Here is a 19,845-nt window from a genome sequence, read left to right as displayed (position 1 = left end):
TAGGTTGGTTCGCCGAGCTACAAGAAGACAATCAGAGTACCAGGGGTGCTTTACTCGCGATGGGCACTCCGATGCTTAAGTTAGTGATGAGTGTTTTGAGAGCTAGAAAGTGAGAAAGCAAGAAAGCTATGAGAGTTAAATCGCGCATACCCTCTTTGGTTGAAGGGAGCGCCTTTATATAGGCACAAATAATTGTGAGCTTTGCGTAGCACATCCAATATATCCGGGAGGATGTGGCTTATCAGCCCGCCATGCTCGGAAGTGGTTTCACGTTTGGAGACGGCTTTTGCGTAAAGTGATAAAACTTATTTGGTTACCTCCAAAGTGGGTAGCGCAAAAGCCAACTCCATTGGTGAGGCAACGTGATCCCAAAGGAATTGAAGATGATAATTTGCACATAACAGAAGCCAGTCACCATGTCACATAGGTCACCAACTAGACCTCAGTCAGGTCGGTGGGGCCTCGATAGGAGGTCACTCTTCGTGCCTAGGTATCTGGCTCGGTCCAGAGGTGGGCAATCGATCCTGCTAAGGTGCCTATAGGTTAGCCTTTCCAAAGTGATGATGAAACACTCTTAAGGTATGCAAGGTGCATCCGATGTGGTTCCACGGTGATCTCTATCATTTCGGCTAATGTAAGTTATTGCCTGCATTGCACCGAGGTGTTATGAAACGGTTTGGAAGTGCCACATGGTGTAATATTAGTGAAGGGCCAAATTACCCCTCATCAAATAGTATTGTATTTTATCACATGGTGTACTATAAAATATTGGATAGATATGGTATTTAAAAAAGGAAAATTATTTTAGTGGCATTTTTTGTCATGAAATATGTTTAAAAATAGGTAATTGTACACTTTTTTTCGAAAGTATAGGGGAAGTTCATACGATTGGCAATGAAACCTAAGAGTAGGGATGGCAATAGGGTAGGTTTGGGGAGGGTTTTGTAAATTCTAGACCCTACTTGTCTCTCTAAACTCCCAATTTGTACCTACCTCAAAACCTGTTGTGGATCGGATTTTGAGAATCCAAACCCTCCCCTACCATACCCTTTTGCATTCAAGGGTATGGTGGGTTAGGTATATAACCTACATCTTATTTCCTATTATTTATTGTTATATATAAATAACAATTAAGTAAAATAACATGAGAAAACACATCAAAATTTCCTATTATTTAATTAAGGCATGTTGAAAAAATATAAAATGTTAATCATCCTTCACAAAAATTAAATATATTATTAAATTCAACACCTAATAGATAAAGTTTATATGCTTTCCAACAACATGCGAGTTGGGAGGGTTGGGTTTAGTTCAACATCGTGGCTCACTTGTACTCATATGGGTTGTAGAATCTTAAAACTTGTTCATGGCCCAAAATATGTATTTCGAGTAGGGGTGGCTACGAGCCAAGCTCTTCACAAGCTACTCGAGCTCGAGCCCAATTTACAGGCTCAATTAATAAAAGAGCCGAGTTCGAGCCTAATAGAGCTCGACTCTTGAGGCTCGTGAGCCAAGCTCAAATATATATATATATATATATATATATATATATATATATAGAAAACAATATATAATAAAAATATTATAAATTTTAAAATTTTAAATATCAAATAAAAAATATTTTTTTATATATAATTTTTTATCTTTATAAAACCTTTTCCCTCAAGTCAAGCTCGAGCCGAGCTGAACTCGAGCTTATGAGTTTTTGACTCGAGCCGAGCTTGAACTCAATGTTCTAGCTCGAATTGAGCTCAAGTCTTGTACAACCTTGGCGAGCCGAGCTTAAGCCTCATACTATTTGGCTCGGCTTGGCTCGAATCCACCCCTACTTTTGAGCATAAAACTAGACCAGGCAATTGGGTTGGGTGTGTTGGGTCAAAGTACTTCGGGTTGATTTTGGGTTAGGTTGAATTTCGAAGTCGGGTTGTCAAATGCTAGACCCTAACCCTAAATGTTCGGGTTAGGGTTGACCCATGGGTCAATTTGGGTCATCCCAAAAAATAATTGAAAAAAAAAAAAGAAAAATTACATGAAAAATGTCAAAATTAAAAGAATTATCCTCAAAATTACAAATATAAAATAAAAATTTTGAAGATTTAACAATTTAAAGAGTAGACAATAAAAAGTAAAGACTAAATTGAAAAAATTAAAGAGTGGAAATTTCTAACAATGCATAAATAACCCCAATTAGACTTGACAATTGGGTTAGCGAGTTAACCCATGACCCAACCCAACCCAAATTTTATGGGTTGGGTCGAGTCGGGTCATTTTTGCATTCAGGTAACTAAATATGAGACCCTAACCCTGTTTTTCAGGTTGGGTTGGGTCGGGTTCACGGGTTGGATCAACTTTTTGCCAAGTCTACATAAAACCCACCAATTGAGGTGGATAGGGGCAAGTAATCATGAGGTAAAGTAGAAATTGCCATTCTTACCAAAAAGAGGTTTTTATGGCTATTTTACCCGACTAATTGAACTGTTCAAACCATTATTTGACCAAAATTCTTAGCTCAGTTTTAGTAATAGCTTCAAGAAGCAAAAGCCATCCAATCCAGACGGTTGAATCGTGACTCGAAGGTAAAAAATGGTTTGGCCTCGTGGTCGGTTTTTAGTTAAACCATTGAATTTTATAATTTATTCAAAACTTAAAAAATAAAAACTTGGGGGTGTGCTTAACGTTGTTTGTAGTAGCTCTAGAAGCCGAGGGTGGAGCCGACTCGAGAGGACTGCAGGAGAGGAGATATTAGTGGGCAGTGGGCACATCGAACACACGAGTGGTAATTAGTACAAAAATAGGAGGACATTATAGAGATTCGCCAATTCCTATATATTTCTCGGTATTTCTATCGGAGGGCGGGGAAAGTGCACAGAAAAGAAGGGAGAGAGAGAGTGGGAGAGTGCGTAGAAATCCGAGGGTTCTCTCCGACGTTAATGGCGGTTAGGGTTTTCTGTTGATCTTTAGAACTCAAATTTCCCGCCACTCCCCTCTTTCGTTCTTCCTAAAGCCCTATTCAGTTTCCTCCTTGCAATCGTTATATTCAATTTGGTAAATAATTTCTTGTAAATTTATCTGAGGAAAGAGAAAGATTATTCATGGGCGCGCAAGGAAAAAACTCGGCTGTAGCTAATTCGATGCAAGTAAGTCATTTTCAGCGATTATTGAAGCTTAAAGTTACTCATTTTATGGATTTTGATGTTGCCCTAGAATTAAAGTCAATTGCGCATCTGTTAATCGTTATCATTCCTTCTATTCAAAACATGAACTCACCAATAAAAAAATCAAAGAATGAACTCGATTTTAGCAAGAAAAAATGTACTTTATTGGAATTGCCTCTCTTTCAATTTGTTTTTGATTTTAGATGTTCCTTTTTCCTTGTTTTTAATTCGAGCGGAAATGCAAATTTTATTTGATATTGATATTTTTCAGGAGTTTCTTCTTTCCGTTTTGGTCTTCCTAGTTCGTTCTGAATAATCCGATCTAGTAGTTTGCAGCCGAGTTTTTGGTTAAATTCGTTGATTGGAGTCATTAATTAGTTGAATGATTACTTCACTTCTGACGCATAAAGAGAACATCTTATCCTCCGTTTACCAATACTAGTAGAAAACTATACTTGTCAACCCATATTGAAGTTGACTTATTTGGACTCCATCATTAATTGGACACTTGAGCTTACATCATACCTAATTATTTTTCCTCTGTCCTAGAAGCAATAATGGATGTTGGATGTCTTTGTAGTTTGTACCAAGTAAGCACTGTAATTGCTGCATTATTAACCTGGATGTTACTTGACTCAGAGCATAAAGTATGTCTTGGTTTATAGAAACTGTGACTGTTGACATAATTTTCATCTGATACAAGATGCAGTGTTTGACACCAATAGTGTGTTTCAATGTGTAAATAAAATCTACCTCGGCCCAATCTAAACCTGTTCCTACAATAGGCCTGTTCATGGGCTGGGCTCAGGCTTAGCTTTTGCCAAAATTTGATTGGGCCTGGCCCCAAGTCTGTGCCTGAAGCAATGTAAAATATTAATGGGCCAAGGTTGAAGCCTGGCCCATGAATGGGTCTACCTACAAGTTTAAATCGACGTGTGTTGATTGAACCCTAACAAATAAGAAACTAATAAAAGGAAACTAATATATAAACCCACATAAAGAATAATTTAGATTAATAATATTTATTTATTAATATAATATAAAGAACATAAAACAAACATTCATTTGCAATTATAATTTGATCAATTGTATGTCTCCCTTGTACAAGTGCTCCTTGGTATTAAGAGATCATCATGGGCATCACCTTCCTTATTATCATAGACAACACTGTGGCAATAACCTTCTACATACTCCCCACCAAATTTATGGGCCTAAACTCCTTCGTGATTCTGTCATCACGAAGGCAATTACATCTAGATTGAGGCTGCATCAACTTAAACTCCTTCCGCTCGGCTTGAGGCTAAAGTGCAAAAGAACTTCATGATTCTGTCATCATCTCGAAGGCACTTACATCTAGATTTCTGTCTCCAACAAATTTTCTCAGCCTTTTATATGGCTTTCAATTCTTACTTTGGTTTTTGTCTTTCCCCTCTATGTGCCTCTTGCAACTCTCTCTGATTTTTCTTGCCATCTAACTCCTCAGTTTTTTGACGTGTCCTTTTTTTTGTTCAACACACTCTTCTTTTCTCCTACCATTCATTTTTCCAACTTGACAAACTTTGAGTGACCCGACCACATCTCTCAGCTCTCTTTCCAATCCACAGTGAAAAAAATCTATCCAGCTTTAAGCATATTCGGTTGAATCGGAAATTTGACCAAGTAAACTTGGTTTGCATTAAAGGAATCTCTTTTAATCTGAGCAAGTCCACCACTTCATTAGATTTTCTCATTCTAGATGTAAATCTTTGATTGGGGTTTAATGGTTTCTGGCGAGGACTGAATTACATTAAAATCCATCCCCGTCTCCCAATACACAAAGGTCCTATCTCTATATCTTGTTGGTCCATAGACAATTGTCAGTACCCACTCAAAACCCATCCTCCAACCTTCTCAGTTTCATCGAAATTTTGAATTGTCCAATCAACTCATCTATGCAATCGAATTGTTCATTCCTCCATGCTGCATACTGTAATAATACCTCCTAAAGCTCCCCAAGAGGGGGCGTAGGCCTAGCTTAGACCTCTCTCTGCAAAACAACTTCTAATCCATTTCCTGTCCATCCCAATTAACTTTGACTCAACTCCGTTTTTAAAATAATTCTGGCTTCTCCCTTATATTCTTAATTACTCTACTCTTCTTGGCACCCATAAAACCCCACAAATTTCAGTTTATAATTTGCATTGCAACTAGCTAGATTCTAGAATCCCCTTGACTAGCCCCCCTCCATTATCTTCCCCGAATCCTCTTTTTTATTTTTTATTTTATTGCTTCCTCTTCCTTCACCATCATAGTCAACCTTGCATTTGAGCCTCTCCATTTCACTCTTCTCTTTCATTTCTCCCCCCCTGACTACAACTGATTTCTTTTTACAGCTAGTCTTGCCAAAGCATCTGCCAAATTATTTGCTGACCTTCTAGTCCATTGCAACTATTTAGATTCTAGAATCCCCTTGACTAGCCCCCCTCCATTATCTTCCCTGAATCCTCTTTGTTTTTGGTTTTTGCTTCCTCTTCCTTCACCATCATAGTCAACCTCGTATTTGAGCCTCTCCATTTAACTCTTCTGTTTCATTTCTTCCCTCCCCTCCTGACTACAATTGATTTCTTTTTACAGCTAGTCTTGCCAAAGCATCTATCAAATTATTTGCCAACCTTCTAGTCCCTGTAAATTAAGTTCTTAACTTGCATGTTAGTATTGGGCTATTCAATTATACCACCTTTGAGTCCCTTCAATGACAACTCCTCTGTAGTTTAAGGATTTGCCCAATCTGAGCCCTTGGAGTACTACTAGTTCAACTTTAGTTGAGTCATCTTGTCAATGGGCTTTGAGTAGATGGGTATGATATTGCTGTTGTTCATTTTGAAAACACCACTACTGCCTCAACTTCTTAGGTTTTCCATGTTACGTTTATCAAGATTAATTTTATAACATTTGGCGTGGAGTATGCTGCATTCTTGTAGCAATGCTCGTTGTAGAAGATGATGGATGCTATCCATTGTAGGGCTGCAACATGGGCAGTCTCGAGTTGAGCATTTGCTAAAATTTGAATGGGCCTTTTCTGGGCCCAATGTTGTGTAAATTCATCAAGTCAGGTACCCAACTTGTACCCCAACCCGTTGCCAACCTTTAGAAATGTCATTCAAGGAGAATGGGTTGAAGAGGCTTAGATATATCACCCAGTGAACTTTCTTCACAAAATAGCGATATTTCCAGCATTATTTGTATCTGCAAGTAATAAAAATGCATTGGTATCTTAGTGCTTTGGATCTCAGAATGGACAGGTGGTTTGGAATCCCAAGATGAGGAGGAATTTAAACGATTGGAAAATAGATAGGATGGCAGAATTACTACTGGAGGTTCACAAGGAGAAACCTTTTTTCAATCAATATGATACCATTTGCAGTTTGTTGGGAAGTGTGGAATGAAAGGAATGGGCAGATATTTGATGGGAAACAGAAGTCTAAGGAGAATATGTGCGTGCAAAGCTATTTGATTGGGTTCTGTTCCTTCCAGATTTTCAAGGAATCAAAAGAGAAGAGTTTAGAGCTTATTTTGGGGAACTTTAGAGCTGTAGTAATAGTTGTTTCCTGTAGCTGTTTGTTGCTTTGCTTGTAGTTCGTGATTCCTCATCACTCTTTTATCTAGGTAAACATTTTCTTATTTTAATAAAATTTTATTTTTTATTGATCTGCAGCAAAAAAAAAAAAAACAATGTGATTTAGAAAGATTGAGGTGTGGGAATGACTGGGTTATTTACTTCTAAGTCCTTCAAGAGTTTAAATCATGTAGTCCTGCATAGCTTTGCTAGTACAAAAGTTGTTAACTAGTAATATGAGAATTGAGGTTAAACGGGTAAGCAGGTCGGCTAATACTATGGCTGATTCTTTGGCCAAACAGGGGGTTTCCAGCGAAGGTCTTTTTTGTGCTACATTGTAACTTGTTCTGGTAAATTGGAAAGCTGTACTTAATTAGGTTGGAGAGGTTGCATCTCGTGCCTCTCCTTGTGGACCTTGTACTATTTATCTTTGCCGATTAATAAATTTCATTCAATTATCAAAGAAAAGGTTGGATATTCATATTCCTTTGAAGGTAGTTTTTGTAGTATGTTGGGCACACTAGGGAAGTGCTTGACAAGGGAGAGCTTAAGTAGGGGGGATGGTGCTGGAGTCAGTGAAATGTGTCATGCACTCATCTGAAACAGAGACAGCAGATCATTTGTTTATCCTTTGCAATATGGAAAAATATGAGTTAAGTCCTTGGGAATTTTTGGAGTAAAAGGATGCATGCCAGACACACTGGAAATTCTTCTTTCATAGCTGGAATTTGAAAGGGTTGAGCAGAAGAGGAAAGGCCATATGGTAAAGTATACATGCGGATACTTTCTGGAAGGAATGCCTATATATTAAAAAATGCATCATGCACATGAGATAATTGTGAAGAAGGTAGTGAGCACCCTTATCTCTTGGTTGTTGGAACAACAGAGCTTTTCATTCAATACTCTTTTTTTGACTATGAGAATTTGTTTGTATCACAATTACTAATATACAGAGCCTTAGTGTACATGGGTGCTAATTTTTGTACTAGTTTGCAATACTATCAAATGAAAGTCATCCTTTACCTTTTCAAAACAAGGGAAAAACTAGCATTTTTCTCTTCCCATATTTCCCATAGCACTGCTTACCTTGTGCATCTCTATAGCACCTTCCCTGTTTTCTTTGGGAAGGGGCTGAAGAAAGAATCTAGGAGACTTTGTAAATCACTGTGAAACTCCACTTGCATCCAAAATGGTAAAAGAAAAACTTCCAAATGTAGGTTACAAAAGGACAGGAGATTAGTAAATGGGATGCATTTTCATCACTGTTCATTGCAAATAAAACAAATGTGAGGAGATAGACGCACTGGTGAGTTCATCTTCTTTGAAGGACATCACAGATGCTGATTGTCAAGTGATAAATCTCCCAAGAGAATGATCTTTGGTAGAACTAGACTCCTCCAGTTTTCCTTATATGGAAAAGCCAATTAGGATGCAAGAGGCAAGAAAGATCTCTGAGGAAAGATGTACTAAAGAAAGAGCTGAGTGTGGTTAAGGATCCATAATCTACTATCAAGAATGAAAGTATCAAAATAGAACCTTTTTAACTTCTAAGGAGTTCATTGAATCCCAAACCACAGGGGTTTTGCATTATCTCAAGCCCTTTCTATGAGCTTGAATTTTTGGATCACTCTATGGGCTAGCATTCAAGCTGGCCCAAACTTAGAGAAACACAACAAAAAATGGTCAAGAGTTTGTTAGGAGGGAGGGAGTACAGGCTAGTGAATCTCTATACAAGAGGCAATCTATGCGCAAGTAAAAGCTATTTTTTATATGTGTTGTTTCTTGATTGTCCAACACTCTGTCCCACATAGCAATACTGGTCTTATTGAATTTTCCTTGTAGTCTCATTGGTAATATGCCGGTTTTATAATATGTTTCTTTTAGCCAACTCTTTTCTCTTGGGCTCAATTTTGGAAGCTGAACTTTGGTGGTTACTATTTGGACCTTGGAGACCTAGTTCCTTTGGGTATTTGAAATTCATTTGATGCGAATTTGAGCAACACCAGTCAATGAACTCATGTTCAGTTGGCTTAGTGGGAGTAAATCATTACAAATTTACTTTATAGTGCTTTGGTATGGATCCATTTCTTGGATGATTGATTGATAATGGAGAGTGTGATAGATGGATGGTTCCATTATAATAGAGCTCTATGGATATTCCCATTCCTGTGGAGTAACCGAAGGCCCCAAGCTTTGTGTTTGTGTTGGAACATCTTTTGAGGCTTGTATTGTGTTCTGTTTGGACCATCCTCCAAAGAGGTCATCTTATTCTTTGCTCTCTCTCTCTCTCTGTTTGCACTTGTGAGAAATATAAGGTTTTATGTGCCAAGAATCATGTATAAGTCCCTCTGTAACTAGTAGCCATTTAATGGGGGTTAGAGCCCGGCTAGATTGTTAAACTAGCTGCTATGTATACTGCATAAAAAAGTATGAGTGATGCCCCTGTACAAATGTCTGTAAATATGTGGCGCCATTGACTTTCCCTTAGATTTCTTCCTTCAGGAGAGGATTTATTCTCTACTTGGGCAGATGATTCCTTCTTTTTTACAGCATCTAAAAGGACTATAATTGAGAAAAATGAAAAGTAGGACCTTAGCTGTTTTGTAGCTAGCAAAGTGATCCTGTATGGATAAGGGGAAGTGCCTATGAGCTCCAAAAATATTCCAGAAATTTGCTCATAGAGCTTTGAAAACCTCAGGTGTAGAACAAATTGTTGGTCTGCTCATCTACCTTGTTACATTGGCTATGGTTATACAGAAATCTCATGGTTGGTATTTTTTTTTTTGGGTTTTTCCCCTTACCTAGTGAGGCAATGATATATGACTATTAAAATCTTATTATTGGTCCTGTTGCTATTGCATTTATCTCTATTTTCTTTTAGGTTGACATTGCAAGTTCAATTTTCCTGGTTGCATGTGTTGCAAGATCTTTCCTTCTTGGAGTTTCATATATTACATTAGAGTTTCTTTCTTTTTTATTCATCGAAAGGAATGCTTGTCGACTTTTATCTGATCCAGTACCTTGTTATTTCCTCGTGAGGTTACTCAGTGTGGTCTTTTTCTAATTATTTGATATCATAATAAATATAAGAAAACACTATTCTATGCTAATTATCTTCATATATTAGTTTTTTCTTCATTTCGTAGCTTTATCCTTGAGTTATATTTTTTGCTTATCATATTCTGCAAAGCTGTAATTCAGGCTTCATTGATTTTGTCGAAAAGTTGAAGGTAGGATCTTTTCATTATTTCTTAGATGTAACTTGGAGGTACTTGTGCGTCTATGCCCTAAACACAATCAAAGTACTTTATGCTTTTAACCAATTGTTATTTTGTATGTCTTGTTCCTACCTGTTGGTTATTTTGGACTAAGTCCTTTTGACTTCATTTTTGCTAATATTCTAATTGGTTTGCGGTTGTTCAAAACATTCAGCGTGTCAAGGTATACCGTCTGAATGATGATGGTAGATGGGATGACCGGGGAACTGGGCATGTTACTGTTGAGTATCTGGAGGTTTGTCCATGTTCTTGCATTTCCTTTTTATTTTTTCTGGTGTTCATACTATTGTATTTTAACTCACTGGAGGTTCTTAAAAAATTGGATATTTTATGCAGCCAAATGTTATGGTTATTGACTGCAATATTTTGAACACAGAGGTCTGAAGAACTTGGTTTGTTTGTCATTGATGAAGAAGACAATGAAACATTACTTGTTCATCGTATCAGATCAGAAGATATTTATCGAAGGCAAGAAGGTACTTGTTCTGTCAAGTGAAGCATATTACTAGCAGTTTTCTTAATGTTGCTTAGGTGATAAAAAATCTTGTTTGCTTCTTAATTAATGGATACCCTTGGTAACATGGAATAATTTCTTTCCTTTTGGCAGATACAATAATCTCTTGGCGAGATCTGGAATATTCTACAGAGTTAGCTCTTAGCTTCCAAGAGGCTACAGGGTGCTCTTATATATGGTGATGTATATTTAGCTTTCCATCTTTCATTTGCAATAAAGTTTTACTTCATTATTGTTTTATCATGATTTTTTTTTTGGTTTTATGCAGGGACCACATTTGTAATGTGCAGAGGAACATACGTTTTACTACTCTTAGCAGTAAGTATTCCTTTTGTGCTATGTGAGTATTGTCTTTATGTTATTACTAAATTTTGAATCTTTAGATGCTCTAAAGATACTGAGATTGGCCCATGCTTGCCTACAGATGTATTGGAGACATCTGGAACTTCACAGGCTAATGGTAATTCTTTCCTGTGTTTGGAAACCTCATCTTATCTTTCTTTCATCTGTTTTATTTTCTTGATTGATGCATTCACTTTTTTTGTGGCTTTGACTAATTGGTTGTTCTGAGAAAGAAACTGTTTGCTGTATTCTTTCCCATATAGTATGGAGATGGTTTGGAAGATTCTCTTAATTCGTCATCATTATGCCCTTTGCCTATGTCCACATGAACCTTTTTTTATGTGTAATAAAAAAGCATTGGTGATTCTAAGGGTGTATAAAATGGAACAAAAGCAGGCATTTTTTTTACAGTGTGCTGTTGCAATTATTAAATTAGGATTTCCTTCAGGCCTAATGTATTGCAAATTTTCACATAATTGAATATTTTGCTTCTTTTTTTTTTGGTTTGGTGTCAAGATCAGTAGGGAGGACTGATGGCTGGGATTTTGCCAAGGGTTACTTTAGATCACTGCCCAATTAGTATAGGAACAGAAATTTTTTTTGACTAGCCCCGCTCTTTCAGGTTTGGGAATATTTGACTCACTTACCCGGATTTTATTCATAGAGTGGAGGAATGGTGGAATGAGGTGAGGGGAGTTGATTGGGAAGGAGTGAGATTCCATAGAAAGATACTATGTCTAAAGAGCAAATTAAAGGAGTGGAATAGAGAACATTTTGGTAGAATTTAGGAGAGAAAGCTTAGTGCGATTTCCCAAATTGAGCAATTGGATGAGAAGGAATATCAGAACTTGATTAATGAGGAGGAAAGATGCTTGAGGTGGTCATTAAAAAAGGTGTTAGAGGAAATTTTGCTTAGGGAGGAGATATGTTGGAGGCAGAAGTCGAGATATATATGGATTAAGGAAGGGGATGGCAATACTAAATTCTTCCATTCAATTGCTAATGGCAGGAAAAGAATTTTGTGCATAAATTGGAAGTAAATAGGGAAATTTTGAGTGTGACCAAGAGGCAATTGTAAAATGTTTTGTGAATCATTTTTAGGAAGTCTATATAAGGGTGGGTTATGTTGGAGTCAATGTGGAAGGGCTTTGAATTGGAAGAGATTAAGAGGGCTGTTTTCTCAATGGATAAATCAAAAGTGCCAAGGCTGGATGGTTTTACAATGGTTTTTTGTCATGATTGTTGGGTGCTGTTGAACATTTCATTAGTCCAAGACCTATAAAAAAGGGAACATTTCATTAGTCCAAGAATCAATTCTACTTTCTTTAGCTTTGATACCTAAGAAGGGAGATGCCGTCCAGCCAAGAAACTTTAAACCTATTAGTTTGGTAACTAGTATTTATAAGATCCTGGTAAAGTGTTGTTGTTAAGATTAAAATTAGCCTTCCCAAAAAATATTTGGGGAGGGATACGTCCTTTTGTACATCTCATTTTGTAGCCAAAAAATATTTTTCCTTTTTAGACTAACACATATAATTAGATCTGTATAATCTATTTTGCTGTTAATTTGGGCTTGCATGTGATTCCAGTTCCTATTATTTTTAAGAAAAATTCTTAATGGTTGTGCTCAATTATTCCTGGTTATATTTTCATATAGTTTGATGCTTTTGTTTCTTGTTTTTGTGATATTCTTAGTTTAGAAGATTATGTATTTTCTTCTGAGTTCAGATGGTCAATTTCCTTTTGATTTCACTTATCTTCTATTTCCACTAGTGTCTCACTTGACTCATTTGTATCATACATGACACTGTTCTGTTTTTATGGGATATATTAGTGTTTTGATTTTCTTGTTGCTGCGAATACTTTGGTATTTCTACTTGAATTGCTGTTTTCTTATTCAGATCCTGATCTACTATTGCTTGAATCAAAGGATTTCCAATTACACAGTTTGGAGCTTTGTCTTGGCAATTTATTGTTTTTGAAAGTTGTGTTTGTTCTAGCATTACCAATCACTATTTTCTATTTCTACAGATGATACATTTCATGGTGTCAACAATGAGTTGAGGGAACTGCCAGCAGTTCAACTATCTGCACTTCCCTTAATATTGAAGGTGTATTGGACATTTCACTTTTTTCTATGATCTTCTATAACTAGTCTTTTCAATTCAGGACTCTATTTAGTCAATGCTGTGCTTGTTTCTGTGTTTGTTTCAATTCTGCAGCTTATGCAATATGCAAGGTTTAAAATGTCGATGTCGATGGAAATGTCGCTTATCGGAAATGTCGAGGGGAAATATTGTAAAAATTAGAGACATTGTTGAAATATTATGAAATATGTGGAAATATGCAAAGATATTTTGTAAAATGCTAAAAGAAGCATGAATACATATTTCTAGACTATTATCTTATTCCCAACCATTATATAAAGCTAAGAAACTAAGATCAATAACAAATTAGTAAATGATGATTTACTGATTTATTATGCATTTTGATGTTTTTACAAGGTTATCTGATATTTTATTTTCTTATTTTTAATTCTGTTTTATTATAAATTCTAATATATTTATTTCACACTAGTAAATAGAAATACATTTATTCTGATTTTTTAAATTATAAAGTTATTATACATTATGTTTTATTATAAATTTAATAAACTGATTCTCCTTTTTTGTAGTATTAAGATTATGATAAGTTCTGATTTCTTATAAAACTTAATGAATTTATTATGATTTTTAGTACTAAATTTATAATAAATTATGATTTAGTATAAAATTTATGAAATTTATTCTGATTTTTTATATTAAATGTAGAATATTATTTATTATAAAATTTAATAAACATTTCTGATTTTAATAAATATTTAAAAAAATACTAACTAGTTAATATTTTATTACTTGAAAAATATTTTATGTTTTATGTTATAAAGTAATTAATTTATTCTTTTGTTTTTTATATTTTGTTAATTCTTTTTTTATTAGTATTTTGTTTGAAATATTTAATAGAAATTATTAATGGAAATATTATTAATGTACATTAGTCGACATCTTGTCAAAAATAGTTGGCATCCTGTCGACATAATAGGAAAAACTGCATTTTTTTGGTTATTTGAACCGATTTGGTCGACATCCGAAATATAGGAAATGTTGACCGAAATAATGTAATTTTTATATTACCATCCATTTTCATGTTGGTGAGCCTTGACATCGACATATGTCGGGCGACATTTAGCGACATTTGGCAACATTTGAAACCATGGCTATATGTATTTAGACTCGAATTGATGTGAATTTTGAGTTTTCTTGTTGTTGAAGCTCAGTTCTTTGTGTTGTTGTCTTTCTTATTCTTTTCATTTTTTGGGGTTTATATTTTTATGAATACATGATATTTTCACATTCCTTTTTATTATAATACCACGGTCACTACCACCCAGAATAATAGCTATTAGTGTTGACTCTGGATCTCTGCAAATAATACATGTACAACAGGTTCGACAGTCCAATCATGAGTAAGCAAATCAGGGATCTGTAGAGATCAGATGTACTGGAAATTGATGTGCTTACTCCTGATTGAATTACATAGCCTGTTGTAAACATTTTATTTGTAGCAGATCTGAAGCCATTCGTGTTGTTTTAGGTATACTTAATGCAAGTGTTCTTTTGGGTTACTCTTAGTTTGTCTGTAAAGGGACATCTGAGTTCTTGTTTTGTGTATATAAATAGAGTCTGATGTAATATCCTTAGTTATGTTCTGCAAGGGCACTTTGGTCTTTTTATTTTCTTTTATTTGTTTCAGTTGCTCTATAGTATAAATACCAATTATGGCACTGCCAGCCAAGACTGTTTTTGCTCTCACACATTCTTTTCTCTTTCTTCCTCCTCTTCTTCATCTTCTTCTCTTCCTCTCTCTTCTGGGTAATATGGTTTCAGAGCGGGACAGTGTTCTCTAGAGAGATTCATAAAAAAAAAGACTGTATTCTCTAGACAGTTCCTTTTCTGATCGTAGCCCTCTTTTTTTTTTTCTTTCTTTTCCTGGAGTGAGAATGGAAAGGATGACTTCGGCCCAGGTCTGAGAAACCTTCGACAACTTCTCCCCTCCTATATCTTGGCTGAAACATTAAAAGATCAATATTATTTGGATTGGAACCTCCAAAAATCTACTTGGACTGAAAAGGGACAAGGTTTGAATCCTTTGTAACCTTTTTTCATGGTAGTAAAACCAAGTACAGGTCAAGTTTTGTATTGGCCGAATGGTATAAGGGGAGTTTGACTCTTTTTTGTGGGTCTGAAGATCCAAAGCCTTAAAACTTTGGAACTTTTGTAGGTCATGAGTGACCTGGTTCAGTTGGCAGGGTACTGCAGTATTTTCTATTGATGTTTGGGTGGCTCATACTAGCCCTGGAGTGGTTTGTATGAACTATACATGTGTTTAACAGCAGCTGCTGTGTTTGGGTGTGCTTTTTGCATGCATAAAGGTGCTTAGGAGTGGTTATCAAAATCTGTTGGTGTTCCTGTTATCATCTGTGTGTGTGGATTGAAGGAAAACCATTTGTTGTTCACTCTGGAGTTGTTATTTATGGCTTTTGAAGACTCTGCAACATCAGGAACTACATCTAATCAGGGTGGATTAAATAGTGGTCATGATACCTTGAGCTTTCCCATGACTGTCACTCTGTTGGATGGCCGGAAGTACTTGGCATGGTTTAAGGAGATGGGCCTATATGTTACAACCAGAGGTAAGGCAAGGTATATCAACGGGAAGGTAAAGGAACCTAGATTGGGCACGACTGAATATGACAAGTGGGACCAAGATAACAACATGACCATGTTGTGGCTTTTGACATCCATCCTACTTTATGTGGGCAGAGACAACTAAAGAAATATGGGAACAAACAAAATCAACATATTTGGAACAGAGGCACTATGCCAGAATCTATCAATTGCAAGGAGAATCTTCCACATGTAAGCAAGTGGAAAGGAGTTTGTCTGCTTATTGTTCAGTCCTCACTTCAGTCTAGAAAGAGCTAGATTACTACCAAAAGCATTAAATGGGAGAGTGATAAAGATGCTAAGGCCTATGAACAAATAGTCTCTCAGCAATGTGTTTTTGCATTTCTACCAGGTCTCAAACCCATGTATGAACCCATTAGAGTGCAGATTTTGGGTAGCAAGGACACCCGTTCTGTCCAAGAGGTATATGCCTTAGTCCAGTCTATGGAGGGAGGTTTGCAATGAATGCTCCCGAGGGGGAGATTTTTTCCTTAGTAGTGATAGGAAGCACAAGTTCAGAGAAAAAGGGGGATGGTTAGAAAGCGGTGGATGAGAAAGATAAACTGTGATGTACCCATTGTCAGAAATCCATGTACACCCATGAAACTTGCTGGGACTTGATTGGAAAACCAAATTGGGCCCAAGAACTAGGAAATAAGTTAAAAAGAGTAGAATAATAAGGCAAATCAGAAGAAATTTACCTCAACAAAACAAATTTAGCATCTCACAAGTAACTCAGCCTTTGCTTTCCATGTTTCTTTTGACTCTTGGGGATCCCCATGGATCATCGATTCCGGTGCTTTAAACCATATGACTATTTAGTCAACCCTATTCCAATCATATACCCTTCTCTTTGGTAAAGATAAAGTGAGGCTAACTGATGGATCCTTCTCCTCCATTGCTGGTCGATGATCTATATCTTTGCCCTTTGGCCTTTCACTATTTAATGTTTTACATGTTCCCAAAATGCCTATTAATTTGTTATCCATTAGTAGTATCACTCATGCCTTGAATTGTTCAGTAACCTTTCTTCCACATTCTTGTGTTTTCTAGGATTTGGCCTTTGGGAAGATGATTGGTAGAGGGAACATGATTGGTGGTCTCTTTGTGCTAGAGAATAGAATTGGTGTTGCAGCTTCAGAGTTTGAGTTGGTCTAGTAAGAGTCAAGTTATTTTGTAACACCATCATTTAGGTCATATGTCTTTTGAGTCCTTGAAGTATTTGTTTCAAAATTGTTTAAGTTTGTGTTAGTCAATGAATTTTAGTGTCAAGTGTGTTAGTTGAATAAGCATTGTAGAACTTCATTTTCTTTACGTGGTAAAAGATCAAACTTTCCTTTTTATCTTTGTGTACTTTGATGGGCCATGTCAGTATTCCAACCAATGTTCAGAGTATCGACATGTATCGGCCCGTATCGGCCTATATGTATCGTTTTGGGACCCCACCGATACGCCCCTATAGTGGGTGTATTAGGGGTCTAACTAGTTCAGGGGATGGAGGAGACCTAAATCAGCCCCCAAAATCGGTTTTGGAAAAAAATAAAAAAAAAACTAAAAAAAAATAGTATCGATGGCGTATCGGGCATATCGATATTTTGAACCATGATTCCAACTAAGAATGGCTACAACTATTTCATTTAATTTATAGATGATTTCTCTTCTCTTGGTTCACCTGGGTTTACCCTATGCACTTTCAACAAGTAGTTCCTAAACCTGTAAGATATTTTCAGTGCAAAGATCCAAGTTTTCCAATCAGACAATGCAAAGGAGTATTTTCATAGTGGCATAATTGAATTTTTTTGCTTCCTGTGGCTCTCTGTATCGGAGCTATTGTGCTAGAAGCCTAGACCCCTCAACAGAATGGGGTTGTAGAGAGAAAAAATTGCCACTCCTAGAAGTTGCTCGGGGAATGCTTTTGCAGATGAATGTTCCAAAAGATTCTAGATGGATGCTGTTATGACTACTGCTTATGTTATTTATTTATTTATTTTTGATTGGAAATGGTAACTTCATTAATATAACTTAAGAATAACTTTCCAGATTTAAGTATAGCTGTCAACCCCTAAGTAGGTGTTGAGCCCCCAGTAACCTTTCTTACAAAACTGCCCAGAACATTCTTCCCAGTAACCTTAGGTGTTGAGCCCCCTAAGTAGGTGTTAGGCAACGTGTCAGCTGAACCAGTAGTTGATGTTATCAAATCACATGGGTACAAAACTGCTTATGTTATCAATCGCATGCCATCTCAGTTATTGGAATATGTCCCAACATCGACTTCTCTTCCTTAAGGCTCTAATGCTTCTTATACCCATATGTGTCTTTGGCTGTTGGTGCTTTGTCTATGATCTATCCCTTACCTATGGCAAGCTTGATCCTAAAGCTATTGTTTGTGCTTTCCTTGGTTATTCTCTTTCTCAGAAGGGCTATCGCTGTTTTCATCCAATTCCCAAGAAATATTTTGTCTCTATGGATGTCTCTTTCTTTGAGAATGTAAGGTTGAGGAGAAAAGGGCAGGTTTTATTAGGGGTGAGCAAATGGGTAGGTTCTACTCAGAACCAAATGGAACCAATCTTGAATCGGCCGTGAACCGACCCTACCTAATCTATTACAGGGTAGGGTCTGGTTCCAAATTCTTGGAGCCGATTCCCACCTATGTTGGTTCCAGGGTCTAGGGATTTTACCCTACTCAAACTGGCCTTGGAACCAAACATGCCTTGAAATTACACCAAAATATTTTTAAGGATGTGAGGATTCGAACCCAAGCACTCATGGTTACAAAAGCCATGGTCTCATGTTACCATTGAGTTACATAAGTGATTTGATCATTTGTTTTCATTTAATATTTGAATGTGTATGATAAATAATGTAAATGACATATTCATAAAAAAAAATGTAAATGACAAAATTTGAACAATATATTAATATATTATGATAATCTACATATTAAATTACTCAATTTAATCAATAAAGATAATATGAGTTTTTAACTATCTATTATCATTATTGAAAATCAAAATTTTAAACGACATGCTTTCTTTTTTTTTTGAAGTGGGAGAGTAAAGAAAGAACAAGTTCCACATGTAGACCCTAGAATCAACAAGGCCTGAACCGACCTTCACATGGTTGGTAGTAGTTCCAAAAACCCAGTACTGACCCCTACAGGGTAGGTTCCAGGTTCTGCCATGAATTGAACCGAACCGACCCATGCTCACCCCTAGGTTTTATTACCTCCTTTGCCAACTTGCCTATCCTCCATTCCGTGTCTTCTGTAGACATTGCTATAAATGCCAAGGCCAACAAAGTTCAATAGTTGTGGAGCAGCTGAAGCTGTGCAACCAATGCCATTGAGCTCTTAGGGGTTGGATCCCTCACCCTATCTTGGTATCATTTTTTTGGTTGATATCCTTCAACCTATTGACATTGATACTTTAGCTTGTGATCTGGACCTTCCTATCACACAGAGAAAAGGTATCAGATCGTTTACCACACACCATCATATGGCTCATTTTTTATCTTTTGAGAACATTTCACCCTCATTTCGTGCTTTCCTTTTATCCATTGATGGTGTCCCTCTTCCTAAGAGTGTTGCAGACACCTTATTAGTTCTTGAGTGGATAGATGCAATGAAGGAAGAGATCAATGCCTTACATGAAAATGGTACATGGGAGTTGGCAAATCTTCCTTAAAGAAAGGAACCTATGGGTGCAAATGGGTGTTTTCTGTGAAACACAAGGCAGATGCCATAGGTGTACGAAGTTGATTATGCACTTTTGCTCTAGTGGCAAAGATGAACTCTATTAGGGTTCACCTCTCTTTAGCTATATTTGGATTGGAATTCCATCAATTAGTCATAAGTGCACATGATCCAACCACCCAACTTTTGTGCAAAGAGAAATGAACACAAAAATTGCAAGTTGGAGAAGTCTTTGTATGGCCTAAAATAGTCGCCAAGGGTTTGGTTTAGTAGACTCCACTAGGCGGTTCAACAGATGGGTTTTAGATAATGCCAGGCTGACCACATGCTTTTCTTCAAGAAGCATGGACATGTAAAAGTTGAGGTTTACATTGATGCTGATTGGAAGTAGCTTGGTCCAGCTTTCCCACCCTTTTCTTCAACCCCCCAAAAAAACACTTGGTTATTTTCGGTCAGGCAAGGTGTTGAAATTTCTCGCATAGGGTTCCCGTATTTGTTGCTGCT

The 19,845-nt window shown here is 36.6% G+C and overlaps 1 protein-coding gene across 2 annotated transcripts in view; it reads left to right on the top strand.

Moving 5' to 3' along the window:
* Positions 1–2,817: 2,817 nt before the first annotated feature.
* The window catches only part of LOC148861315 (uncharacterized), a 55,750-nt gene continuing 38,722 nt past the window's right edge, over positions 2,818–19,845 (top strand). Inside the window, exons 1-7 of one of the 2 annotated variants that reach the window (XM_088985426.1) lie at positions 2,818–3,137; positions 10,183–10,263; positions 10,405–10,504; positions 10,636–10,720; positions 10,811–10,860; positions 10,967–11,002; positions 12,916–12,995. In XM_088985426.1, the coding sequence (XP_088841552.1) occupies positions 3,093–3,137; positions 10,183–10,263; positions 10,405–10,504; positions 10,636–10,720; positions 10,811–10,860; positions 10,967–11,002; positions 12,916–12,995 (477 nt within the window). In that variant the 5' untranslated portion in view covers positions 2,818–3,092. Of the gene's footprint in view, positions 3,138–10,182; positions 10,264–10,364; positions 10,505–10,635; positions 10,721–10,810; positions 10,861–10,966; positions 11,003–12,915; positions 12,996–19,845 lie in introns of both variants that reach the window. The other variant, XM_088985427.1, reaches the window with a different exon arrangement.

This window comes from Nelumbo lutea, chromosome 4 (genome assembly GCF_056320005.1).
Source record: "Nelumbo lutea isolate HS-2025 chromosome 4, American lotus-T2T, whole genome shotgun sequence".
In the NCBI taxonomy this organism is placed as follows: Eukaryota; Viridiplantae; Streptophyta; class Magnoliopsida; order Proteales; family Nelumbonaceae; genus Nelumbo; species Nelumbo lutea.
Note: the sequence above shows the minus strand (reverse complement) of the source record. Positions and strands in the feature narration are given on the sequence as shown.